The following is a 25132-nucleotide window of genomic DNA, read 5'->3' on the forward strand; positions in this document are numbered from 1 at the left end:
GTGCAATTTCCAGATGCCTGAAGGTGCCACATTCATCTCTTCAAACAGTTATACGCAAGTATAAACATTATGGGAATGTCCACACATCACATCACTCAGGAAATGGATGGGCTTTGTGAGATGAATATGTTTTGGTCCGAAATGAAATGAATGAAGGAAAGGTTTCATCTGATTTAACTATAAAATAAAATGTGTTTTTGCATAGGGTCTTTGAACTGTACATAGGATTTTCAAAGAATCAAATGTGAACATTAGTATTTGTGAACATTTTTGAACATCAAAGATAATTTCAAGCGTGATTTCAATTCATTTTCAAGGAGTGACCTTGTTTACCTATTTTGTAAACCCTGATGTGGATTTTGGTCTGTTTTTTGTTTGTTGTTTTTATAACCATCACAGACAGTTTTTTTCTTCAGTTACTATCTTTTCGTAAACCAGGTGTACACGTTTTGAAGGCGTAAACAAATTTTTAAACATTTCATCCGTGTTGAGACGGGCCAAGCATCACAGTGAAATAAGCTTCCGGATTTCCAAACCATGAACGGACGCCACTGTCACACTATCAGCGAGCCCAGATGGTGGCTGGACCTACGCCTCTGATAAACAAGATGGAACTAGGATGGATGAGAGGTGGAGGGGGGCTCGGAGATTTATCTGGAGCAGCAGGTGGCTTGTGGAAGGAAAAATTTGCAGCGTTTGGAGTGGGGGGGGTGGTGAGTGGGTCAGAAGTGAGGAATATCAAAGGAGCGGCTAGCTAGAGCAGTGGTCCAAATATTCATGCAAATGTCCAAGATTACGCCAAGGTACAACACTTCCTGTTTGAGGATTCCTGACAGGATGTGTTTGGAGCGACCCGTAAACACCACATGAGAGCATCTGGACACGCCGTGTTGATACACCAAATGCAAATATATCATTTTTGGTGGTCTCATTTAGATGTTTTGTGAGCAAACAGGGTTTTAATGGTAATATTGGTATTTATGCCAGAAACTTGCTGCTCTAGGCTCCAAAAAATAAATATTAAAACAGAAAGAAAAATCCAGCTTTTAAGTACTAAACTATACTTTAATCATTTCAAACAGCCTTTTTCTGAACAAATAATCTTTTGAATGGCAAACATGCCAAATGTGTTAATTTTTTTGGTGGCAGAAGATGACCTTCTGTAAACATCTTTTACATTTATACAAAAACGAGCATGTTTGAGCCCAAGAAAAAATAATATTTTTTAATGGTGATCGATACTTTTTTGAGGGAAAATGTTTTGCTGTGATCAAACATAGACCAAATAGTTTTGCCCACGAATATATTATTTTAAGGGAAATTTATACCAGAAACTAGCTCAATACAGTAAAAAATAAGTAACCATTTTCAAGGAAAAAACTATTGGTTTTGTGGTCTGTTACAGTGTAATATCAGTGGTGTACAGTAAAGGCAGAAAGTAGGACTGAAGTAGTGATATACAATAATGCTGGGTCCTCTTACACCTGCATGATGGCTGTGTTGAATGTGGCACATTAATGTAGCAGCCATGTAATGATGGTTATATTAATTGCCTGTTTTACAAATATGTGTTTGTGTCGTGAGAGAGAGAGAGAGAAGGAGAGATGCCATGGCTTCACCATTAACTTTGCAAAGTACAAAACAAGTCGTTGGACTCTGGAACACGCTATTTTTGCGACAATAACATTTTTTCCTTGCCACATTATTCACCTTTGGCAACAGGTTTGGTATTAGAAAGCACACAAACTCCCAGCAGCGCATGAAAATGACTTGCCTATGAGGTGTACCGGATCTGAACATTATCACTATGTCCAAGCACAGCGGTGTGGTGAATTTGAATAAAATGTGAAACTTTCAAAAATCCATCCATTCATTTTATGTACCGCTTCTCCTCGCTAGGGCCGATTTGTGTTTTCAAGCTTTTAAAAAATATTTATAATTACTTTGTACTGCACTGGGTGTTTTAGGCCACACAAAACTGTTTGTTTGCTGTTTATCGGACAATAACGGTAATCGTTTCTTACTTTACCAGTAACAGTATTCATCCTCAAATATGTGAAATGCATCTGCCTCTTCTTTAAAGCCACCCATTGTTATGTTGCGTATTTGTACATTATTTTTGGGATGTGATGGTGTGAAGAGGTGGGTTAGCTCATTGAAAGGGCCAGGTCTGAAACACACCACCGGCCCACGCGCCACTGTTTGATATAGAGAATTCTCACATGATTTGGTATTGACAGCTAAGATAAATAAGTGACACATTGTTGCTCTGACAAATACAGGCGTGTGCTATTGTGCCCTTTTCCCAGCTCATTTAAAGTTCAGCTCATTAAACAGCTCTACTTCAAAGATAACCTGTAAGGCGAATGTCCATTGTTCTCAAATGCAATCCAAACAATGGCAGAGGCTACCATAGCTAAGTAAAGCTAACATGTGGCAAATTGTAGATGAAAACACAACTACGAAAGCTTAATAAAGATTAATTAGTTGAAGTTTTGCATAACAAACAAAACTCACTGTAAACATTGAGAAAGGGTTAGTGTGAACAAAATGGTAACATGCACTGAAAATATTAAAAGTGCACCAGATTCATGTGTGTCACTTTACATTTGTGCGCAAAGGATTTTGTTGAGTACCTGGAGAAAACTCCTCCGGGCACTGGGAGAACATCGAAGCGCCACACAGGCGAGACCGGATTATAACCCAGGTCCTCAGAACTGTGAGGCGAATAGGCTAACCACTGGCCTGCGTGCCAACGCATGACAAAAAAAAACCCACAACCTAAAGTGACACAATGGACTACACAGTCCTACACAACCACAGCAACCACAGTACTAACTGTGCGCATAACTGTACTGGTCATCAAAATATTCTTATCAGATATAAAAATGCATTCATGCATGCATCTATTCAAGCACCAAGTTTTTCTCATGTTTTCAAGATTTTAGGGTCAAAGCTGTGACTGGCAGCTATTGTGGACTGAATGGGTGGCAACAATGAGGAAATAAAATGGCAGTATTTAATACTCTGTCAGAAACATATTGAAAACACAACTGAACTACACTGAAGTAGTTCATATATGGCTTGATGAACTGAACTTTGTCCAGGTTTGCATAGAAAATGAACTTTGCCCAAACTGTGGCCACTCCGACCACCACCAAAAATCCACTCAACCATCCATTTTCTGAGCTGCATATCCTCACGAGGGTGGAGCCAATCCCAGCAGTCATTGGGCAGGAGACAGTTTACACCTTGAACTGCTTGCCGGCCAATCGCAGGGCAACCCCAATCATTTATGTACCCCAGCACCCAAACAACTCAGTCTTTGTACATTTTCATCACTTATCTTCAAACACTTTAAATATTGAGAAACAAAAACAAGTTTGATTGCACTTTAGCCCATCTTAGCTGTGTTTTATCCCGGCATCGCTCCACCATGGCCAGCGTTGGGGCTCGTAGTGTAACCGTGCTGGCTGAGGAAGTAGAATCCCGTGAAGGAATCAATTTAGGGTGAAAACACCGACATCCAATCTGCCACCTAAGCCGCTGCTGATCCGCTGTGGACAACATATGGAGCGCATTCTTCGGAATCCTCTTTTGTTTTATAACCTCACACACACGCAGTAGAGTGTTCCACCTGAATAAATAGTGCACAGCATTACTTTCACTTATACACACGCATACACACACATGCACACACAGCTGCTACTGATGGCTACTCTGCTGTCAGGTGAATGTCGGTGCACTTATGGTGAAATACCAAGGATTTGAGCTAATGGTTTAGCTTTCAGATTCCCGGCGTGTTTGTGCGTCACCGTCATGAACGGTAACATGTGGCCGCGAGGCAGATGGTTAAGCTCCACTGATAAATAAAGGACATTCCCTCGTTTTTTTTTTTTTTTGCAATGATCTATTATCTACATGAACTCTTAATTACACTTTGTGCTCAATTTATTTACATTTTAAAAAATAATTCTCATATGAGAATAACAAATAATATGTTCATCAAGGTCATCCAAGAACACAAAGTATCCCAAAGTGGGAAGTGGCGCGCCCTGGCGAGCAAAGTGGCACAACCAGGACCACAAAGTGGCGCAGGCAGGAAACAGTGCAGCCAGGAGATCAAGGAGTGTCAAGTGGCAAATCCAAGAGCCAAACGTGGCACGAAACGGAACATCTAGTGATGGTGCTGATATCTGCCCTGTGATTGGCTGGTGACCAGTTCGGGGTGTAGTCTGCCTTTCGCCCAAAGTTAGCTGGGATAGGCTCCAGCTCTCTCCCTGGATAAATGCATAGGGGTTGCGTCAGGAAGGGCATCTGGCGTAAAAACTGTGCCAAACGAAATGAGCGTTCATCTGAGATGACACGCTGTGGTGACCCCTAATGGGAGAAGCCAAAAGAAATACATCTAGGGGTGCAAACCTGAATGTTGATGCTCCTCCATGTGCATAGCAAAGCAACCTGGTATGCAAAATGGCACATCCAGGAGGACCATATAGCACACCCAGAAGTGCAAACTGGGCTGTCCAGGATCACAAAAGCAACACATCCAGAAGCGCCAAGCAACTGATCTAATAGTGGAACATGGCCCATCCGGGATCATAAAGCAGCACGTCCAGGAAAGTGAACAAAGCAGCACATCAAGGATGTTGTCCAATAGGACAGGAACGTGCCACGCGTCCAGAAGACCAAAACGGCACACCGATGAGCGCTAAATTGCAAATTTTGTAGTGTAAAGTCATGTGTTCATTAGTGCAAAGCAACACCTGAGAGAGAGGGCATAGCCAGAAATGCAAAGTTGTGCATCCAGGAGTGCTAAACGACGCATTCAGGAGTGCAACGTGGCACTTCCGGGTTCACCAAAGTGGAACACCAAGGAGAGGGCTCATCCTGAAACCATTCACAAGCCTAAAGTGGCACCAAAGCATTACTGTTGATGAAAGTAGCACCATCTTTGTCATCATAGGCTAATCAATACCATTTTGAAAGGAATGCAAAAGATAATGCGAGCGCAAATGATGATGAACTGCACCGTCGGAACTTCCAAGATTACATCTGCACGTGACCTTGACAAGTCAGAGGAAAACATTCCGCCAAAGACACATTGCGGGCAGGCCTCCATTTTCCTTTCAGTTCTTCGGGACACCTAAACCTCCAAGCCAGAGACGCGTCAAGTCGACTGAAATCCCTCAAGGTGGAAACATATAATCCACAATCACGAAACAGTTTCCGCCCGTATGACATTGTGGAAATGAAAATCATTCAATCCACGGTCAAACTGTGGCCATATAACACCTGTGTTAACTGTACAGTAAAGCAATGCTTTAAGTCACGTTAGCATCTATACACACACACGCGCGCGCGCATGCACCGCACACACACGCAAACATAGATCATTTTACACTTGAGGCTATGTGAGTCTCGGGGATGCAGATGTCATGGAAACAATGATTCCCAACCTGACATCAATGAGTCCCTGAAATTTATCATCACGCAATACAGATACTGCACAGTAATCTAACACTAAATCATGGTTCTTGTGTTGCGGACCCGATGTACTGCAGATTTTTATTACAGGTGTTACACTATTTTTCATACTGTTTGTACAACATATTTGTGTTATCCATTGCTATTGCTCTCTCTCAGTACATTGTATTAGTTTAGGCCTGTTGTGATAGCAATTTTTTTAAGAATTATATATTTTCCCGAAAACTACCACAACATATGATCATTGTTTTTTTATGCCATAGAGATATTAATATTAAGAATATTATTAATAATAATAATATAATAATAAAATAAACTATAAAGAACAATTCACCTTAAATCTTTGAAAATGTTAAGAATAATGAACATTGACAATAAATAATGGTATATATTTATATATATATTTAGACTCGGGTTGTGTTACTCAAAATGGCTCTACTGATAACATTAAATAATGGTACCATAATATAAACAAAGGCTTTATGGGCAATTTACTGCCAATCAAGTTTCCAGATGGTTACAACATAAGTCAATCAAAACAACCTGTTTTGATCCAAGATGTGGACTTCTACTTTTTTTTTTTTTTTTTTTAAGTCTGTGGCCTTTCATTAACCACTGTTGTCAACATGTTGATGTTCTGTACTATATCTATGCTGTTTATAAGATATATACATATAATGTGTGCCGTATTCATTTATGTATTTGCATTGTTGGACCAAGGGTTCTATCACTGCAAGCGGATGGGAATCAAAAGATGTTGCACTGTGTTTTTTATTCCAATCTGAAGAAACAGGGTGGGATGGTTGTGTTCAAAATTGATTTTTTCACTTTCAGGTTTGAAGTTGTTGTCATTGTTGCAACTTCACACAAATATGACAACCCAGCTCGTTGGTGTTAGTGGGATGGCCGCGTTCATCTGGCCTGAATCCAAAATGTTGCAGTGAAGTCAGGTTTTGGACCCAATTCCCTGAATTCTATTAACTGTGCAGGTACTGCACACAAACACCCCCAAAGTCAAATGTATACACGTAGACACAAATACACGTGAGCCCATACAAAGGTGTGCACACACACAGCAGGTCCCTGCTCTTTACCATCTTTGAATGGTTTCAAGACCCGTGTGTCTGATCTCAAGTTTTTGACTTCCTCAAAATTACTGGGCACCACTATGCATAGTCTATTTGTTCTGCCGCACCAATTAGAAATTAGTCGCAGTCCTTTCCAAACAAAAACATCATACACATCACGGGATGTACAACGCTACGTCTGAGAACTAAGCCCTGTGTCAGAAGATGCAGATCATACTTGATGCGTCCTTGCTCATTTTTGTTTGTCTGAGACAGGAAGCACATCAAACGAGATCCCATATAACAAATATATATTCCATTATAAAGTACAATAATAAAAAACAAAAAAATACATGGAAATATCAGAACTGAAAACAAAAGAAACTAAAGGAAAACTAAAACTTATTTAAAAATGTTTAAGTGTTACAAAAGCTGAACAAATGAATCAATTTAACAGATATCGACTAGTGGAGTTTTGGCCTTTCCTTTCCAATGAAGACTCCTTGATCCCATTCAGGTCAAGGTCACAAGATAGCAAGGCACCCTTTTGCCTTTGGAATCAAACTTGCCATTGTTTTTTTTTTTTGTTTTTTTTAAACTCCCCAATGGCCACCACAAAGGATGAATGAACATACACGTGCACACCCACGGAGGAGCGTGTAACGCAATAGCGCTGGGAATTCCTCTTTAATTTCAATGCTACACTTGATCTGTGGGCTGCATGAGCGAACAGCTTATTATCTATAGTGACAGGAGCTTATCAATACACGACTGGCTGCTGGGCGCACAGCCTCCAACAAAGACAAACACTTCCTTTATGCGCTGCGTCCCTTCAGGGCACAGGACGCCCCGCGCAGGCCCGCCGGACACATTCCTCGCAGAGACCCAAAAAAAAAGAAAAAAAAAAAACAAACACAAAAAGTCAGGAGTGTGAACAAAGCTAGAAGTGATTAGAACTAGAGAAAAATTGGCTTGGTCTTGGTACCTGGGATTTTATTTGAAAATTCAGCCCAAGATGCCGGTTTCATTCAGCAGCATGAAATTTGCGAGAATGTCTCTCCTGAGTAGACCCACAAAAAAAAAAAAAAAAAAAAAAAAAGTCAAGAACTCATGCCTGAAAACGCGTAGCAAGTCTGTCATTTTTGGTCATTTGGGGCAGAAACTCCTTCATGAGAGTTCTTGAAAATTCAGCCCCACAAGCATCATTCACTTGGTAAGATGAAATTTGGCAGAATTCAAATAACAATTAGACTCCCCCCAAAAAAGTCTCAGGAAGACGAGCCGGAAAAGACAAGAAGTCTGCCATTTTGGTTTGAAGCACTCATTTTAGTGTACATGAAATTTGGTGGGCAGGTCTATCGTGAGGACACCCACAAAAAATATTTCAGGTTTGGTCGTTTTAGGTATTTCAAACAGGTCTTGGAAATTCACTCCCCACAGAAATTTGCTTGAAAATGGAATGCACCCACAAAAAAATCTATGCCTCACAGCACCAGAAGTCACCACTTTAAGGTCTTTTTTTTTTTTTAAGCTTTTTCCAGGAGTCCTTCTCAGGCCATGTTCACACTGCATGGCATGATGCCCAATTTGGATTTTTTGTTCAATCTTTCTCATTCGAAAAATAATGCAGCTAGTATTGTGGATGGAATGCGTCCATGACGTCACAAGCATGTGCAGAAGCCCGAGGCACCGTGTTCACAAAGGTAAATAGGGCCCCTCAAGGTGGTCTCGTCATGAGATATTTCTGACAATTTCAAGGATTCGGGGAAGTTGGAGCCAACATTTTCTAACGTGTATTTATTTAATATTTATTTACTTAGGTGCAGAGCATCTTCTTTTCACGACGGACTCTTTTCTTTATCTGCTCTTTGGCTGTTTTATCAAATAATTGTGACGTTTGCAGTCTTTTGATGAGGTAAAGGTAATATGAGGATGCCGTGAGCGTCCATATTGCACTAGTGTCAGCTACAATTCTGATTTATATCTACATATAAAAGGTGCTCAATTCGGTTATGGAAAAAAAAAATCGGAATTGTCCATTTCACATCGACATTAAAAAATCAGTTGTATGTCACATAGGGCAAAAAAAAAAAAAAAAAAAAAAGCCAGAAATTGAGTTGCAGTGTGAACATTGAGAACTCAAGAGAGTTTTAAAAAATTCAGTACCTGGAGACTTTCATTTCGCAATATAAAATGTATAAGCAACATCTACCATGCATGAAAAGACAGTCCTCCATTTTGGTTTGACGTGAACATTTCCGACTAATTTTGGCCATATTCAGGTCTCTTTCAAAGACAAACTCCTCCTAGAGAGTGTTTGAAAACTCAACCCTGAAACCTGTTGCACGTAGCAAATGAAACTTTGGTAAGCATCATAAAAAGTTCTCAAGAAGCCATAGAAATGCGGGTATTTGGGGCTCAATTTACATGTGTCAATTACACTTTACTGAGCCTCACCAGCTTTGAATGCGTCTCTCTGTCCCGCCGGTCGACGAGCACACATTTAGTCTCACACACACCCACCTCCATCCAACAATGAATGTCCCCTCGGGCGCTTTGTGCAGGTGCGAGCTGAATTGATTTCAGCAGCGTTAAAAAAAAAAAAAAAAAAAAAAAAAAAAAACGTAGAAGTAACTTCGAACCTTGCACAAATAAAAAGGATGTTGCCCAGGTGCAGCTTTTGTTTGTCTGTGACTTTCTGGTGGAGACCATAAAACATCAAATACAATGTCAACATGTCCATTTCGGATCATGGACATTAAATATGATGTGAATAAACACAATTGCGATTACGGTGCATTAATATTAAGCAGTTGGGATTGTATGGCGCTTTCATGGAGTATTGAGGAAGAGGGTACAAGGGGTGAACTGAAGCAACAGGTGAACTGACGTGTAATTTCAAGCCAACATTTTGAAAGGCAATGGAACAAAAGCACAATGAATGACACACAGCGGCACAAAGGAAATGTACGCCGCTGCGAGGAAATACAATCATTGTGACTCAAATTCGTCCTTTGTGGGCACTCAAGTGGAGGCTTCTTCTCACTCTGTCATTCCCGAGAGTGACGGATGGATTGGAGACTTGACACGCTTGCTGGTTTTTTTTTTTTTGCGAGCTATGGACAAGTATACAGTGGCCCAGTTCAAATCAAATGTAAAATGAAAAAATTGAGAAATTGAGAAAAAAAGATGATAAATGAAAACAGTTGTAAAAATGAAAATTCAAGAAAATATCCACCCATCCATGCACATTATGTGCTGCTTACCCTCACGAGAGTCGTGGGAATACCACAGCCTATTCCAGCAATCTTTGGGTGAGAGGCGGGGGTACACCCTGAACTGGTTGCCAATCACCGGGCACATAGAAACGCACATTCACACTGATGGGCAACTAATATTCTTCTTCCATGCATGATTTGTGGGAGGAAAATGAAGTACCTGGTAAAACCCACACAGCCACGGGGAGAAATTGGAAATGCCAATCAGGTGAGGCTGAGAACCCGGGTCCACAGAACTGTGACCAGTCGGCTACCCTGCCGCCCAAGAAAATACAATTTCATAGAAAAAACAAAAGACAATGGTGCAAAAATGAAAATGTATAAAAATACAATTAAAAACAATTGTAAACAAACGTTTTTTTTTAAAAAAAAGATCAAAAAAAAAAGAAAAATGTAAAATATTGTCATGAGCCTTGTGAGGAAAGATGGGTTAGAAAATGGATGGATTTAAAAAGGGATAAAAAGAGAATGATAATAAACAAAAAAAGATTTGAAAAAATTAAATCATGAATCAAGAATTATGAAACTTGTAAAAACATCTTTTAAAAAGGAGGTGAGATAAAAAAAAAACAATTATGCACAAATGAAAACAAAAGAATCTGAAAAATTTTAACTAAATAAATTGTACAAAATCCTAACCAAATGGTGCAAATATGAAAAAGCAAAATTTTTAAAATAGAAAAAAATTGTACAACAAAAGATTGTAGAAAATGAATACAAGTTATTTTTTAAATGATCAAAATGATAAAAAATTCAAAATAATATTACAATCGATGAAAACAAGGTAATAGTAAAAAAAGTTTAGAAATGATTAACGATAATGACACAAAAATAAAAATGAATGAATACATGAATGAAGAAATTACTAAAATTACAGACAAAACAAGAACTGTGAAATCCAAAAATTACTAAATGGAAATGTGTGTGTGTGTGTGTGTGTGCGCTTGTGTGTGCTTGTGTGTGTGTGTGTGTGTGTATGTATATATGAAGAGTTTGTTTTCAAAACGCGACATAGGCATTTTTTTCAGATTTACGAAACTCGCGCCAAAATTATCCAGCTCCGAATGGTAGTTATCGGGATACTCAGATTTTTGTTGAAAGTGCGACATATCGTTCTATATCAGCCAAGGAAGATCGCGTTTTATTTCAAAATGCGACATATCGAGATCTTATTTAGAGCAAAATGCGACATAATTTCGTTCAATCAGCGTGCGCTGCTGAAGCAAGCAGCATCCAATCAGAATTCGTCTAGAGGGAAGTTCCGGTATCTTCCACATCATCATCCAAAATGGCTGCGCCCACGTTTGAGAGAGATGCTAATGCCAAGTTTGATTTTATGTACGAGACACCGGAGAGAATGAAGCTGGGAAGGAAAAGAAACCCAGCGGAAACTGGGTCAGAAAAGAAGAAGTGCTTGCTATGATAGTAGACCCTATTTTTTCTCTTTGTGAAGTTGACCTATTGTTTCCTTTTTTATCACATTTGGATTTTCTTTTACATTAATTCTATTTTTCATAGAATCTACTGATGTGTGAATCAGTAATATTTCTTTTCTACTTATGAATTGAAAGAAAATAAAGACTTTTGATCTTTGTAGATTGTTTTTGTTTACACTGAAAAATATCCAGTACAGTCAGTAGCAAACCTTTTCATTGTTTTGCCATGTGATACATTTTACCATGTTTTTTTATTTGGATCCTTGGCATGCATTTTTGTCGATTTTATCTTTACAGTGTTTCTTGCTTTCAAGCTGAACTAAGTCTTGTATTTTGTTCATCAATGTTTAATAATATCGAATAAATGAATCAGTGATTGTGCTGGTTTACTTGCAGGCTGTCCCATTGTGAGGGTGCTTTTCCCATTTAATTTTAATTCTTTATGAAATTATTGCAATTTAATACTTCAGTTCTCATCCAAGTACCATTGTATCTGAATGTAATAAACATACTGTTTTGTCTATGATTGTGTAATGCTTGAATAGTAATTTTGTTGTTATGTATTGTATTGTTATATATATATATATATATATATATATATATATATATATATATATATATATATAGACACACACACACACACACACACACACACGTATTTGCTTCGGCACCACATATCATGTCAGATTATCAAAGTTATCATTTATGGGCCTTGCAATCAAGGCTCCTTTTCTTTTGTCTGCCTGAGTGACAGATGGACTGGACCATCGATGTGCTTGCTGTTTTGACAACAAAAGCCAGCCAAGTTTATGGTTTAAACTTGGCCCAGTACAAATAATATTTGTGAGAAACATCCAAAGTTGTTCCACCATTGCCAAGTAAAAAAAATGGTAGAAATAGTGAGTGTCTATTTTTGCTGTCTTTGCATTAGATCATCAGGGAGAATGGGGATGAGGAGATGGAATCTGTTAGCAGGAATTCTGTGAAGATAAGCATGAGTGTTTCCCTCAGACTCACTGATGAGATTTCCAGGGAGGGCAACACACCCACAGTTAGGCAACACAGGAAATAAAATACCTTAAATGTAAATATTACACTTTACAGACCATTAAATATGATGCAAATGTCTCTGTGTAAACATACCGTATAACTACGTTTGTAAACCAGTATTAAGCAAATGGTACTCACACTTCCCCAGAGATTCAAAATTATGCCGATACAACTCCCTATTAATACACACGCCTTCTCCCGCCATGTAATCCTGCATATACAGTTCCCTCCAAAAGAATCTCCATGACAAAGTAATTGCTTTGTGTTGGTGGTGGTGGAGGAAGTGACCTGGCTTAGGCTTGGATGACTGCTTCTGGAACTTGCTGAAGAGTCTTTATTGATGATGTAACTACATCATGGTAGTAGCAGAATTAAATCGACCAGTCTACAAAACCATGATTTGTGGTTTACAGAGAAAAAGAACCCTTCACCTGTCAATCCAATATATATTGATGTTTGCCGTCGTCAATTACTGGCTGCATGAAGTGTGCCACTGAAGTTATAGTTAAAATACATTGAACATTTCTGTGTTTGAGTTCATCAGAGACTAACACACAACAACGCAGAAAGAAACACTTTTTTAAACGACATCACCGCGATGGAGCGCTCACCTTACACTTAAACGTTAAGCAAAGTCAATGATCGTCAGCCCAAGTAGAAGCACAACAGATCCTTCCATTAGTTCATACCAAGACTGCTCGCAAACCGAGAGTAATACATAACCAAATCAATCATCAACAAAGACAAAAATGTCTGTGGTAACGGCCCCCTTAGACCATAGAAATGAGAAAATGGACTTAAAAATGACTTACAGTAAAATAAATTCAAAACGGCAGATATAATCCAAGGAGTAAAACAACAGAAATAAACAACTACTACAAACAATCAATGATTTCACTTCATCTTACATCACCTTTCAGAACAGAAAGGAAAAAAAGAAATTAGTACGAATAATCCACAGATTTTTTTTTAAAAAAAGTTCATGTGGACACGTAAATCACCCCGGCCAAAGAAAATCTCGCATGCTGAGTTGATAGCAACACTCGACCGTGTGAGCTTCAGGAAATACCCCGACATGCGGGAATGTTTCCGGAATGTGCGGAGAGTCCCAATAAGAGGCAGGCAACCTTGAATGTCCTGTGGCTTGTCCTTGTCTCAACAGCAGCTTTTCACTGTTGTTATTGGCTGCGTGGAAATATGCGCCTCCCCAGCCTCTCGCACCCAACATTCCGTTTGGGGCTTCTCCTCCAGTTGGACACATCCTGGACCTCGACAGCGGTGCACCAGAAGTGGTGCGCCACAAGCGTTTCCTTTTACCAGATGCTTTGGTGACAGAGCCTCCCTTCTGTCAACACATTCCACTCCCCAGACTCAAGTGTTTTTAGAATCACTTATTTTACCAATCATTTCATTGATTATTCAAGTTGTTCCATAAAACCATGACAAAATATCCACGAGATGCAAGTATTATTTTTGTCCAACTGTTGGATCTATGACTGAATGTGTGTGGCTACAAAACGATGAATGTGCATGTTACATGTTCATTTTGTTATGATTTGTTCAATAAAGTGATGAAGTGTGCACCTGTGGAGTGATTACAATTATTTTTTTTTTAATGTGAAACAGCCCCCAACCTTCAAAATTCTCAGTCTTTTACACACTGTTTCCTTCTGGCTCATGAAAAACTAGCACTGCAACAAGTCATGACAGGGCAAGAAACATACAATAAAAAATGATTTAAAAATATTTTATACAGTGAAACCACAAAAAAAAATAAGAATTGTGATATGATGAAAGATGACTATCATTGCGGGGCTTTTCATGTCATCATTTGGGAATTGAAATTACAACACTGAAATGTTCTGTAAATTGTGGCATTATGGATAGATGAATTTTGGGGTGTCGGCATAGCTAGCTCGTGAACTAAATGCTCCAGTGGTAGTAACGGGCTTAGTAATAATAACTGAGTAAGTCTACAACACTGTGATTGGCTGATGACCAGTTCAGGGTGTGCCCTGCCCCTCACCTGAAATAAACTTGGGTTAGGCTCCAGAACACCCAGGACCCAAGTAAGAATAAGGGGAACGGAAGCTGAATGGATGAATGAATTGATAACTGTACAACAGTGACAACAAATAATCCATAAAAGTCAATCAATCCATCTATTTTCTGAGCTGCTTATCCTCACGAGGGTCCCGGGAGTGCTGGAGCCAATCCTAGCTGTCATCGGGCAGGAGGCGGGGCACATCCTAAACTGGTTGCCAGCCAATCGCAGGGCACATACAGACAGACAACAGTCACACTCACAATAACACAGAGGGGCACTTTGGAGTCTCCAGTCAATGTTCCATGTTTTGGGGATGTGGGAGAAAACCAGAGTGCCTGGAGAAAACCCTCACAGACACGGGAGAACATGCAAACTCCACACAGGCGAGGCTGGGATTGAACCCGGGTCCTCAGAACTGTGAGGCCAACACTCTACAGCTGCACCACCGTGCCACAATCAAATTTCAAAAGTGTATTTAACCTTTTAAAATAATTGACAGCGCTATTTAATTTATTCCGTTTTAATATATTCTTGTCCAGTCATTGATAGAGTAGTGGTACACTTGTCTGATGGTGTCGATGGTTACTGATTGGTGACCGGTTCAGGCTGTAGTCCGCTATCATCTGTGTGTCTCCAATGACAAGTTGCGCACACCTATGCCTTATCTCAGTGATTACAGTCCATGCACATATTGCAATGCGTGCTGTCTGGTCCTTGCCAGATCATTGAACTACTATATCACATTCCCGCAACCCTTTGTCTGTGTCCTTGCTACTCTGTGTACCGAACCCTGGCTCATAAATGACCGTGTCTTTTTGCATGCTGATTTTGAAATGCTGCTTCTTTGGACTGCCTGCCTGTGTTTTGACCTTTGACTGAAGAAAGACACTCCCTGTACTGTACCTGGTCTCGTGAGTTGTACATTTTGGGTTCAGCCTCGTGTTCTGGTCATGGCAAAACGATCTGGCCAGACATGGATCCAGCCAACTCTGATCCGGTGCGCAACACCCTCCAGTTTCAAGGTCGACGTCTCGCCAATCATGAAGGAATTCTCCATAAAATTGCTTGTTAGCTGCGGGAGGTAATGGCCCGGCTCGATTCCTTGCCCGCGTCCTTTCTCAGCGGAGCACATGCCAGTCCAGAACCGGCAGCTGCCGCGGGAGCCTTCAGTGTCCCCAAGCCAGCCACCCCCCGTCAGTCCCCAGCGCACATTTGGGGTTTTGCTCTCCACTCTCCGTCCAGAGCGTTTTTCAGGGGACTCTGCTAATGTCAAGCCTTTTGTCACACAGCGTGAGCTCCACTTCGAGCTGCAGCCAGCTGCCTTTTCCTCCGACAGAGCCAAGATCGTGTTCGTCATTTCCCACCTGACGGGACGTGTGGAAGCACAGGTGACTACTGAGTGGAGCTGTGATGTGGACACGTGTTGGACATGGGTGGCCTTCGTGTAGTCCATTGCGCAAGTGTTCCAATTTGCATCACATGAAGGCGAAGCGGTGAACTCCTTGTTCACGCTGCAGCAAGGCAAGCTCCGGGTCTCCGACTATGCCATTGACTTCCGCATTCTCGCAGCCCAAAGCCAGTGGAACAACAGGGTGATCCTAGAAGCATTCTTTCAAGGGCTGTCCCCCATAGTAAAGGACCAGCTGATCCCGCTGGACTTGCTGACATATCTGGATGCACTCATCGCTCTCACTTTGAAAATCAACAAGAGACTCATGGAACGAGGGCAGCTGGGCCGCCTGTCACCTGAGGAACACCTATGCCGGCAGAGGGAGGGTCTCTGCTTCTACTGTGGGCAGTCGGGGCACACAGTGACCCGCTGTCCGATCAAACCAGCTGGTACCTCACCCCGAACCCTGACTAGGGTGCGTCTCATCCTCATTCAGGACACTCCGGACCAAGCAATTCCTCTTGTCACCCTGTGTTCGGGAGGATAATCACCCAGGACAACGACGTACATAAGACTCTGGTTCAGATGCCAATCTTTTAAATTCTCAGCTGGTCAAAAGCACGGGTCTAGGGCCCCCGTAAGACTTACGCTGCAAATGGCAGTTTCCTCGGCAAAATAACCCACTGCACTCAGAAAGCCCACCCTGACATTTCAGGATTAACATGCGCAACGTATCAGCTTCCATGTCTTTGACACCGTGGGGCATAACATAATCTTGGGGAGTCCTTGGCTGAAAATACATAACCCCCATATTGACTGGTCGACCGGACAAATCAAGTCCTGGGGAGCCAAGTGCGCACGCACGTGCCTCTCGTCCCAGGAGACGCGAAGGGAAGAGGATGGACCTGTCTTCAGTCCCCTCCTGTTACCATTACCTGAGGGAAGTATATTCCAAGTGTAAGGCCAAGACGCTTCCTCCCCACAGGCCACACGACTGCGCCATTGACCTGCTGCCCAGCTCCTCACCCCCTCGCGGGAGACTATTCTCTCTTACAGATCCGGAGCATCATGCCATGAAAGCATACGTGGAGGAGTCGCTGGCTGCAGGACTGATCCGACCCTCAACGTCACTGGCCAGGGAAGGCTTCTTTTTTGTAGAAAAGAAGGACAAGACCCTGCAGCCCTGCATCGATTACCAAGGACTGAATTACATCATTATAAAGAACAACCTCATTGCCACGCCCTTCGAACTTCTGAAGGGGCCAAGAATTTTACCAAGCTGGACTTGAGGAATGTGTACCACCTGGTGCGGATAACAGAGGGGGATGAGTGGAAGGCTGCTTTCAACATGCCCACGCGGCATTATGAATACTTGGTGATGCCCTTCGGACTCATGAACGCACCAGCCGTATTTCAGAATTTTGTCAATGATGTTTTACGCGAAATGCTTAACATACAGTGAAGAACACAAGTATTTCAATAACCTGCTATACTGCAAGGTCTCCTGCTTAGAAATCATGGAGGGGTCTGAAATTTTCATCGTAGGTACATGTCAACTGTGAGAGAGGTAATCTAAAAAGAAAAATCACAAATTCACAGTGTATGATTTTTTAACGATTTATTTGTGTGATACAGCAGCAAATAAGTATTTGAACACCTGTCTATCAGCTAGAATTCTGACCCTCAAAGACCTGTTAGTCCGCCTTTAAAAGTCCACTTCCACTCTATGTATTATCCTGAATAAGATGCACCTGTGTGATGTCGTTAGCTGCACAAAGACACCTGTCCACCCCATACAATCAGTAAGACTCAAACTTGTAACATGGTCAAGACCAAAGAGCTGTCCAAAGACACCAGAGACAAGATTAAAGCGGCATGGTGAAAAAAGGTCCACAGTTGGAGCAATCATTAGAAAAAGGAAGAAGCTAAACATGACGGTCAATCTCAATCGGAGTGGAGCCCCATGCAAGTTATCACCTCATGGGGTCTCAATGATCTTTAGAAAGGTGAAGAATCAGCCCAGGACTACACGATCTGGGACCAGTGTTTCCAAGGTGACTGTTGGTAATACACCAAGACGTCATGGTTTGAAATCATGCATGGCACGGAACAACTACAGGATACGTTTGACCTCTGTAATTGCAAACAAAGGCTACTGTACCAAATATTAACAACTTTTTTTCTCAGGTGTTCCAATACTTATTTGCAGCTGTATCATACAAATAAATCGTTAAAAAAAATCATACATTCTGATTTCTGGATTTTTCTTTTTAGATTATCTCACAGTGTACATACACCTAAAATTTCAGACTATGCAAATTTCAGACTCCTCCATGATTTCTAAGTGGGAGAACTTGCAATATAGCAGGGTGTTCAAATACTTATTTTCTTCACTGTATATGTTTTTGTGTACCTAGACGACAACCTGATTTTTTTCCCCAGACGAAAAACCCGATGCGCTATTGCGTGTGCGTGATGGGGAAAGAAAGAGTCCGACCATGCTCCTATTCTCGCCGATACTTGTTTCGTCTCATTCTTCACCTGGGAAATTGAAACCCAAGTCAAAGACGCGCTGAAGGACTCTCTCAGTCCCGAAGGCTGTCCCGATGACAGGCTATATGTCGATCCCCCGCTAAGGGGAAGAGTAATTGACTGGGCCCACACCAATCGCACTGTGTGTCACCCGGGCATGGCCACAACACAGTCTGTAATAGAGCAGCATTTCTGGTGGTCGAATATAAAAAAAGGACGTCAGGGAGTATGTCAACGCAAGTCCGGTTTGCGAAGTTACGCCCTCTGCCTGTTCCTCGACGTCCGTGGTCACACATCACTCTGGACTTCGTAACTGGGCTTCCGCCTTCGCAAGGTCACACCGCTGTCCTCTCAGTGGTTGACCGCTTCTCCAAAATGGTTCATTTCATTCCAATACCTGAAGTCCCCTCTGCAAAGCAGACAGCCGAGTTCATGATGACCAACATATTCAGGTTTCTTGGCTTGCCCACCGACGTGGTGTCCAACGGGGGCCACCATGAGTCTTCCTCAGGCCATCATCCAGAATCCAACCGCCAGACCGAACGTGTAAACCAGGACATAGAAATAGGGCTCTGAAGCCTGGCTTCTCACGACCCAAGCTCATGGAGTCAACAGTTGGGTCAAATACTCTCATAACTCCCTTCCCTCTGCATGCACCGGTATGTCTCCCTTCCATGTCGTGCACAGCTATCCACCCTCTCTCTTCCCTTATATAGACTCCGACTCGTCGGTCCCATCAGCTTTGGCAGTGGTGAGACACTGTAGACGGACCTGGGAACATAAGATGCTTCTGAGCAAGGGACGTTCCTATAAGGCAGCGGTGGATCCTAAGAGGGTGACGGCACTGGATTACAAAGTGGGCCAGGGTGTCTGGCTTTCAGTGAAGGGACTCCTACTCACAGAATCACGGAAACTTACTCCCAGGTTCGTCAGCCTGTTCCCAATTGCAAAGGTGATCAACCCAGTCACCATGAAACTAAAACTCCTGAAATCGATGCAGATCAATCCGGCTTTTACATCAGCCTGTTCAAGCCGTCTTGAGTGTCCTCGTTGATCCCGCCTACTGGGCCCCCCCGCATGGTAGACGGGTGTCCTGTCTACACTGTCCGTCGGCTCCTGTCGTCGGGGGAGGGGGAATGTAATACCTGGTGGAGTGGGAAGGCTACGGTCCCGAGGAGCGGTCGTGGATCCCTTTCCAGTTCGTGGTCAACCCCTCCCTCATTAGCTCCAATGAGCAGATGCGCACATCTGCGTCTCGTCTCAGTGATTACAGTCCATGTATTTATTGCCACGCATGTGGTCTAGTCCTTGCCAGATCATTGTACTACTATGTCACGTTCCCGCAACCCTTTGTCTATTTCCTTGCTACTCTGTGTGCCGAACCCTGCCTCATTAACAACCCTGCCTTCTCGCCTGCTGATTTTGGTACAGCTGCTTCTTTGGACTGCCCGCATGCGTTTCAACCTTGGACTGAATAAAGACGCTCCCCGAACTGTACTTGGTCTCGTGAGATGCGCATTTTGAGTTCAGCCTGATGTTCTGGCTATGACAGTCAACCTGAAGATGGCTTGGACCGGCTCCAACACTCTTGCGGCCCTTGTGAGGATAAGCGGCTCAGCATATGGATTGATTTGATATTCTTGTCCTTATGGTTTAACTTAACTCATTAGTTAATTAAAAAAATGTTTGTTTCCTCATACCTACTGTGGCTGACCATTATTGTCTGAGTAATATCACTTGATTAAAGACACTTCTAACATTTGATACCATAAAATGGGTAAACATATTCATGATTTGTGCTGATATCATATCAGAATCGGACTATGCTTAAGGCTGCAGTATCAGTATTGTATCGGACCGACCATCCTATATAATACAAATGCACTCACAGTCATTTTCCCCATCCGATTGGCCTCCTCACGCTCCGCCAGCGCCCTCAGGAAGTTGTCCTGGATGTCATATCCTGAGCTCGCAAGCATTCTGGAAAAAAAGTGTGAGCATCCGTTTGATCAATGCACTTAGGAGAGTTAACATGCTAAACAGCTGAATGGTCCCCATCCTCACACTTCTGGTGACACAGTATGTTTTTTGTCACCCAAGGCCATGTTACAGGCAAACAATTATGTCAAAAACTAATTTAGAGGCAGACAGATTTGGGGGCTGCAAATTTTGAATTTTCCATGGTCAACAAAGCTTTAAGAGGAACAGATTGTCCAATCCTCTAAATTTCTTACTCGCCCCACCCATCCCCCAATATACACACACACACACACACACACACACACACACATAAATGCAAGATTTGGAACTTTTATTTACATCTATCTGTGACGTTTTTAAGAGTGCTGGGAGTCTCAAGCTGGTTAAAAAAAGGATTTAAAAAAAAAGTGCCGGGGCAGCACATAGTTGAAGACTGCATGCGCACTCCATCTTGTTGTGGGTCACACGGGGGCGGGTGGGGGTGTGCCCGGTGGTGCTCCAGCGGCCCCAAAGTAAACACAGGTGTTACGGAGGGTGTGTGTGTGTGTGTGGGGGGGGGGGGTTACCCAGTTACCCACAAACACACACTCATAAAGTCATGGCCAGTGAATGCCAGTGGCGCACAAACACCCTCTTCTTTTTCTCCGTCTCTTCTTCGTGTTGCTCTTATTAGCATTATTAGCAGCTAACGACTTGCAAATTAGCTCGCACTGCCGTGCTGTCAAAGCAGATGGCCCGTGAAATTATTACAAGGGGAGGAAAAGGGAAGTGACCTGAAGTGAACACCATTTGCTTGTGTTGAAAAATGTGCAGGTGATGTTCAGCATGAGGCCTGTTGGTGTCGCCAGTGAGTTTTCAATTGCTGCAAAATGTCATTTCCATTGTCTGTGGTCTACTTACCGCTTGTGTGAAACACTAATTTAGAACACTGACCCAAGTTGGAAACCCTACTCTGAAAGCCATGTGTTGTATTGAAACCCTACTATGAAAACGTAACCCAGGCCAGAAACCTTTCTTTAAACCACACACCCCGTCTTGAAACAAAAGTCCTGTCTTGAAACCCTCATGTTTGTTTCCTGATTGGAAACCCAAAACACTGACTTGAAGTGCTAAACCTTTCTAAACTTTAACCCTTGCATAGACCCTGTCTTGAAATTCAAAATCTTGCTTGCAAACTTACTTTGAAAACACTAATCCATTCTTCAATCCCCTATCTTGGGTCCAAAACATTAAGTACTTTGAAATCGTAATTTGAAACCCTGAACCCTCATTTGAATAAGTAACACAGGTTTGACAGTACAACCCTCATTTTAAACCACATTTAGAAGCCCTCAAAATAAAATTCTAACCCTTTTGGAAAGCCTGATTTTGAACCTTGAATCATAACTTGAAAACGTTCCAAGTCACGTTCCAAGTCTTGAAACCCTGGCTTGAAACCTTAATTGTAGTTTGAAAGTCTAACCTTGTATAGAACAGCTAAGTCAAAACCCCATCTATAAGACTAATTTAAAATACAAAACCTGGATTTAAAAACATTTATAAATTTAAAACACCAACCCTTTATAAAGCCTTCAAAATAAACACATTTCTAGCAGTGACGTATCAACAACTCTGCTTCTAAGATTGACAAAAGCTTTGAAATTTTTGTCTTACCTTTGATTTCAATGATCTCTCTCTCTCTCTCTCTCTCTCTAGAGAGAGAGAGAGAGATCTCTCTAGAGAGAGAGAGAGATCTCTCTCGAGAGAGAGAGAGAAGAGAGAGAGAGAGAGAGAGAGAGAGAGAGCTCTCTCTCTCTCTCTCTCTCTCTCTCTCTATCTCTCTCTCTCTCTCTCTCTCTCTCCTCTCTCTCTCTCTCTCTCTCTCTCTCTCTCTCTCTCTCTCTCTATCTATATATATGTATGTATGTAGGTATATCTGTATATAATGTTTTTCACCGGGCGGCACGGTGGCTCTGCTAGAAAGCGTTGGCCTCACAGTTTTGAGGTCCTGGGTTCAATCCCGGACCTCCCTGTGTGGAGTTTGCATGTTCTCCATGTGCCTGTGTGTGTTTTTGCCAAGCACTTCGGTTTCCTCCCACATCCCAAAAACATGCAACATTAATTGAACACTCTAAATTCCCCCTTGGTGTGATTGTAAGTGTGGCTGTTTGTCTCGATGTGCCCTGCAATTGGCTGCCAATCAGTTCAGGGTGTAGCCTGCCTCCTGCCGGTTGACAGCTGGGATAGGCTCCACCACTCCCCGTGACCCTTGTGAGGATAAGCGGCTAAGAAAATGGATGGATTGATGTTTTTAAAGAAACAGAAATAAAATGCTCTTGAGAACCTGATCAAAACCATCCCTAAAACTGCGATCATTTCAGTCCGGAACACATGAGCTGCATTAATTCAATCAAGTCCAAGTACGCTGACCTTGAGTTAAATTTTTGAAAATGGATGGATGTGCCAGGTCATTTGTAGCCGAGGTAGATGATTTGCAGATGAAATTGTTAAAATTACTTATTGTAGTACAAAAATAACATTGGGTTGAAAAAACATTGCTTTTTTTTCCATGCATACATTTTCTGAGCTGCTTATCCTCAAAAGGGTCACATGAGTGCTGGAGCCTATCCCAGCTATCGTCAGGCATCCTGAACTGGTGGACAGCCAATCGCAGGGCACATAGAAACAACCAACCAATTGCACTCACAATCACACCTATGGGCAATTTAGAGTCTCCCTTTAATGCAAGGGTGCCCAGACTTTTTTACCCCAAGATCTACTTCTCAAGCATCCAGCCTGTCGCGATCGACGGGTGGGGGTTTGACTTTTTTTTTTTTTTTTACAATGACCAAAAATGAAATAGAATGAAAGATCTACCCACTACAAAAATGCAAAACATATTTATTTTAAAGTATATTGAGGATTCTTTATTTGTAAATGTATGTTTGTGTGCTTTGCATAACCGTATGAGCCAATATTACATAACATAATTAACTTGAAACATTTTTTTTGTAACTAAGTTCACATTGATGATCACTAAACACCATATGAATGAAAATGCACACCTGGGCTGTCTCATTCACGTCAGTGGATTCGTCCAACTGCAGTGAGAAACACTCTGATGTTTCCGATGTCCTTCCACAAATCAGCCATGGCTACACAGTGTCGTGCAACTGTACTCCTGTACAGCTGCAGAGATTTTATTGAAGATAATATTTCCGCCTTATTTTTTAAAAGATCGGAACAACGGCTCTTTTACTATCTCTCAGTCTTGGAAGGACTTCTTGCTATTAACGATGATGTGACGAACCCGGAATGATGCTTCGGTGGCGGCTTTTGCTGTTGAACTATGTTGTGTGAAAAGTGACTACTGTGCGGCCAGTTGGAATTTTAGTCTGTTCACTTTTCTCATTCTCAGCTTGCTTTTTGGCGGAATGTTGGTGTCGTATTTTCCATAAACAGTTCGAAGATGCTCTTACACATTTCTCTACACTGGCAAATGAGGCAAACGCACTTCGAAAATGACATCATGAAAAAAAAAAGTCCACCACACATTCCGTATGAAAGTGATATGTTTTTGTCTTCTTTACTGCAGCATCCATACTCATGTTTAAGATTTCTTAAGCAAGGGCTTAAAATAAAAATAAAAAAAAAAAGCGCCGACCAGTGTGTTTTCCTATACTGTCGTTGTTTGCCCATGAGCGGTTAGCTAAAGTTTAAAAAAAAAAATATGGCTGATGTCTTTTTTTTTCTTGGCAGGCTGTCGTGACTGACCAAAACTGCTTCGCGATCAACACATTGAGCACCCCTGCTTTAATGCATGTTTTTGGAATGTGGGAGGAAACCGGAGTGCCCAGAGAAAACCCACCCAGGCATGGGGAGAACATGCGAACTCCACACAGGGGGCCCAGGTTTTGAATCCTGGTCCTCAGAACTGTGATGATAACTCTCTAACCAGTTGTGGCACCTTGATTTATTTAATTTACAATAAATCCATTAACATACTAAATTTTACACGCCTGATTTTGTTGCGGCCACTATGGGATCAATTCCCGTTAGGTGATGGTGTTGTTATGCGCCCTGTAACTGATAGGAGAACTACTTCGGGGTGTAGTCTGCCTTTCACCAAAAGTTAGCTGGGATAGGCTCCTACACTAATGACTCTTCTGAGGATAAGCAGCTTGTAAAGTGGTAGTGGTGGGTTAACCAAGAATTTTCTTTGACAAATGCCTTAAAACAAAATTACTTTTAACCAATAAAATTATGCACTCACATTTTAAATGTCATAATTTCAAATGATTTTAATGACGATGAATGACAAAATTGTTGACATTTTAAAATTTCAAATTCTACATATAAAATTATTTTAGTAATGTCAATATAATAGTACTCCCACTACACAGATCCATTTATTCTTGAAATTCGGTGAATCCCAGGATGCACATGTTTGGAAACAATGAGTTTCCTGCCCTGGAACAGTGAGTCTTTTAATCAATCAAAACTTTAAGCAATTTATCATCATAGAATACAAATACTGTAATCCTACACTATATCAAGTTTTTTTGCATCACTGTTCTGCTAATGTGCAGATTTTTATGAAAATTCTTATACTATTTTTTTACACTGTACAAAGGTTTTGTGTTGTTCATTGTTTTCTTTCACCACTAACAAACCAATCAACAAAATCAACTAATCGGCCAAACCTTCAAGCAAAAGAAACCGTCCGATCAAAACAATACAAACAACCAATCAAAAGTAACTTTGTTTCCCTGATGTACAACACTGGTGTGTAGCGGCTGTGGCTTTTAAGACTTAAAAATAAACAATTATTTGGTTTTTCCGTTTGATTTCATTGTTGCGAGGGAAGACAGAAACAAAAGACTCCC

The 25132-nt window shown here is 41.6% G+C and overlaps 1 protein-coding gene across 2 annotated transcripts in view; it reads right to left on the reverse strand.

Moving 5' to 3' along the window:
- Positions 1-25132, reverse strand: part of cfap299 (cilia and flagella associated protein 299) — an 89174-nt gene that overhangs the window by 46750 nt on the left and 17292 nt on the right. For both annotated transcript variants that reach the window (XM_061818485.1, XM_061818484.1), the window contains exon 3: positions 20177-20267. In XM_061818485.1, the coding sequence (XP_061674469.1) occupies positions 20177-20267 (91 nt within the window). The remainder of the gene's footprint in view (positions 1-20176; positions 20268-25132) is intronic.

The sequence above is a fragment of the Syngnathoides biaculeatus genome, chromosome 4 (genome assembly GCF_019802595.1).
Source record: "Syngnathoides biaculeatus isolate LvHL_M chromosome 4, ASM1980259v1, whole genome shotgun sequence".
NCBI classification, from domain to species: domain Eukaryota; kingdom Metazoa; phylum Chordata; class Actinopteri; order Syngnathiformes; family Syngnathidae; genus Syngnathoides; species Syngnathoides biaculeatus.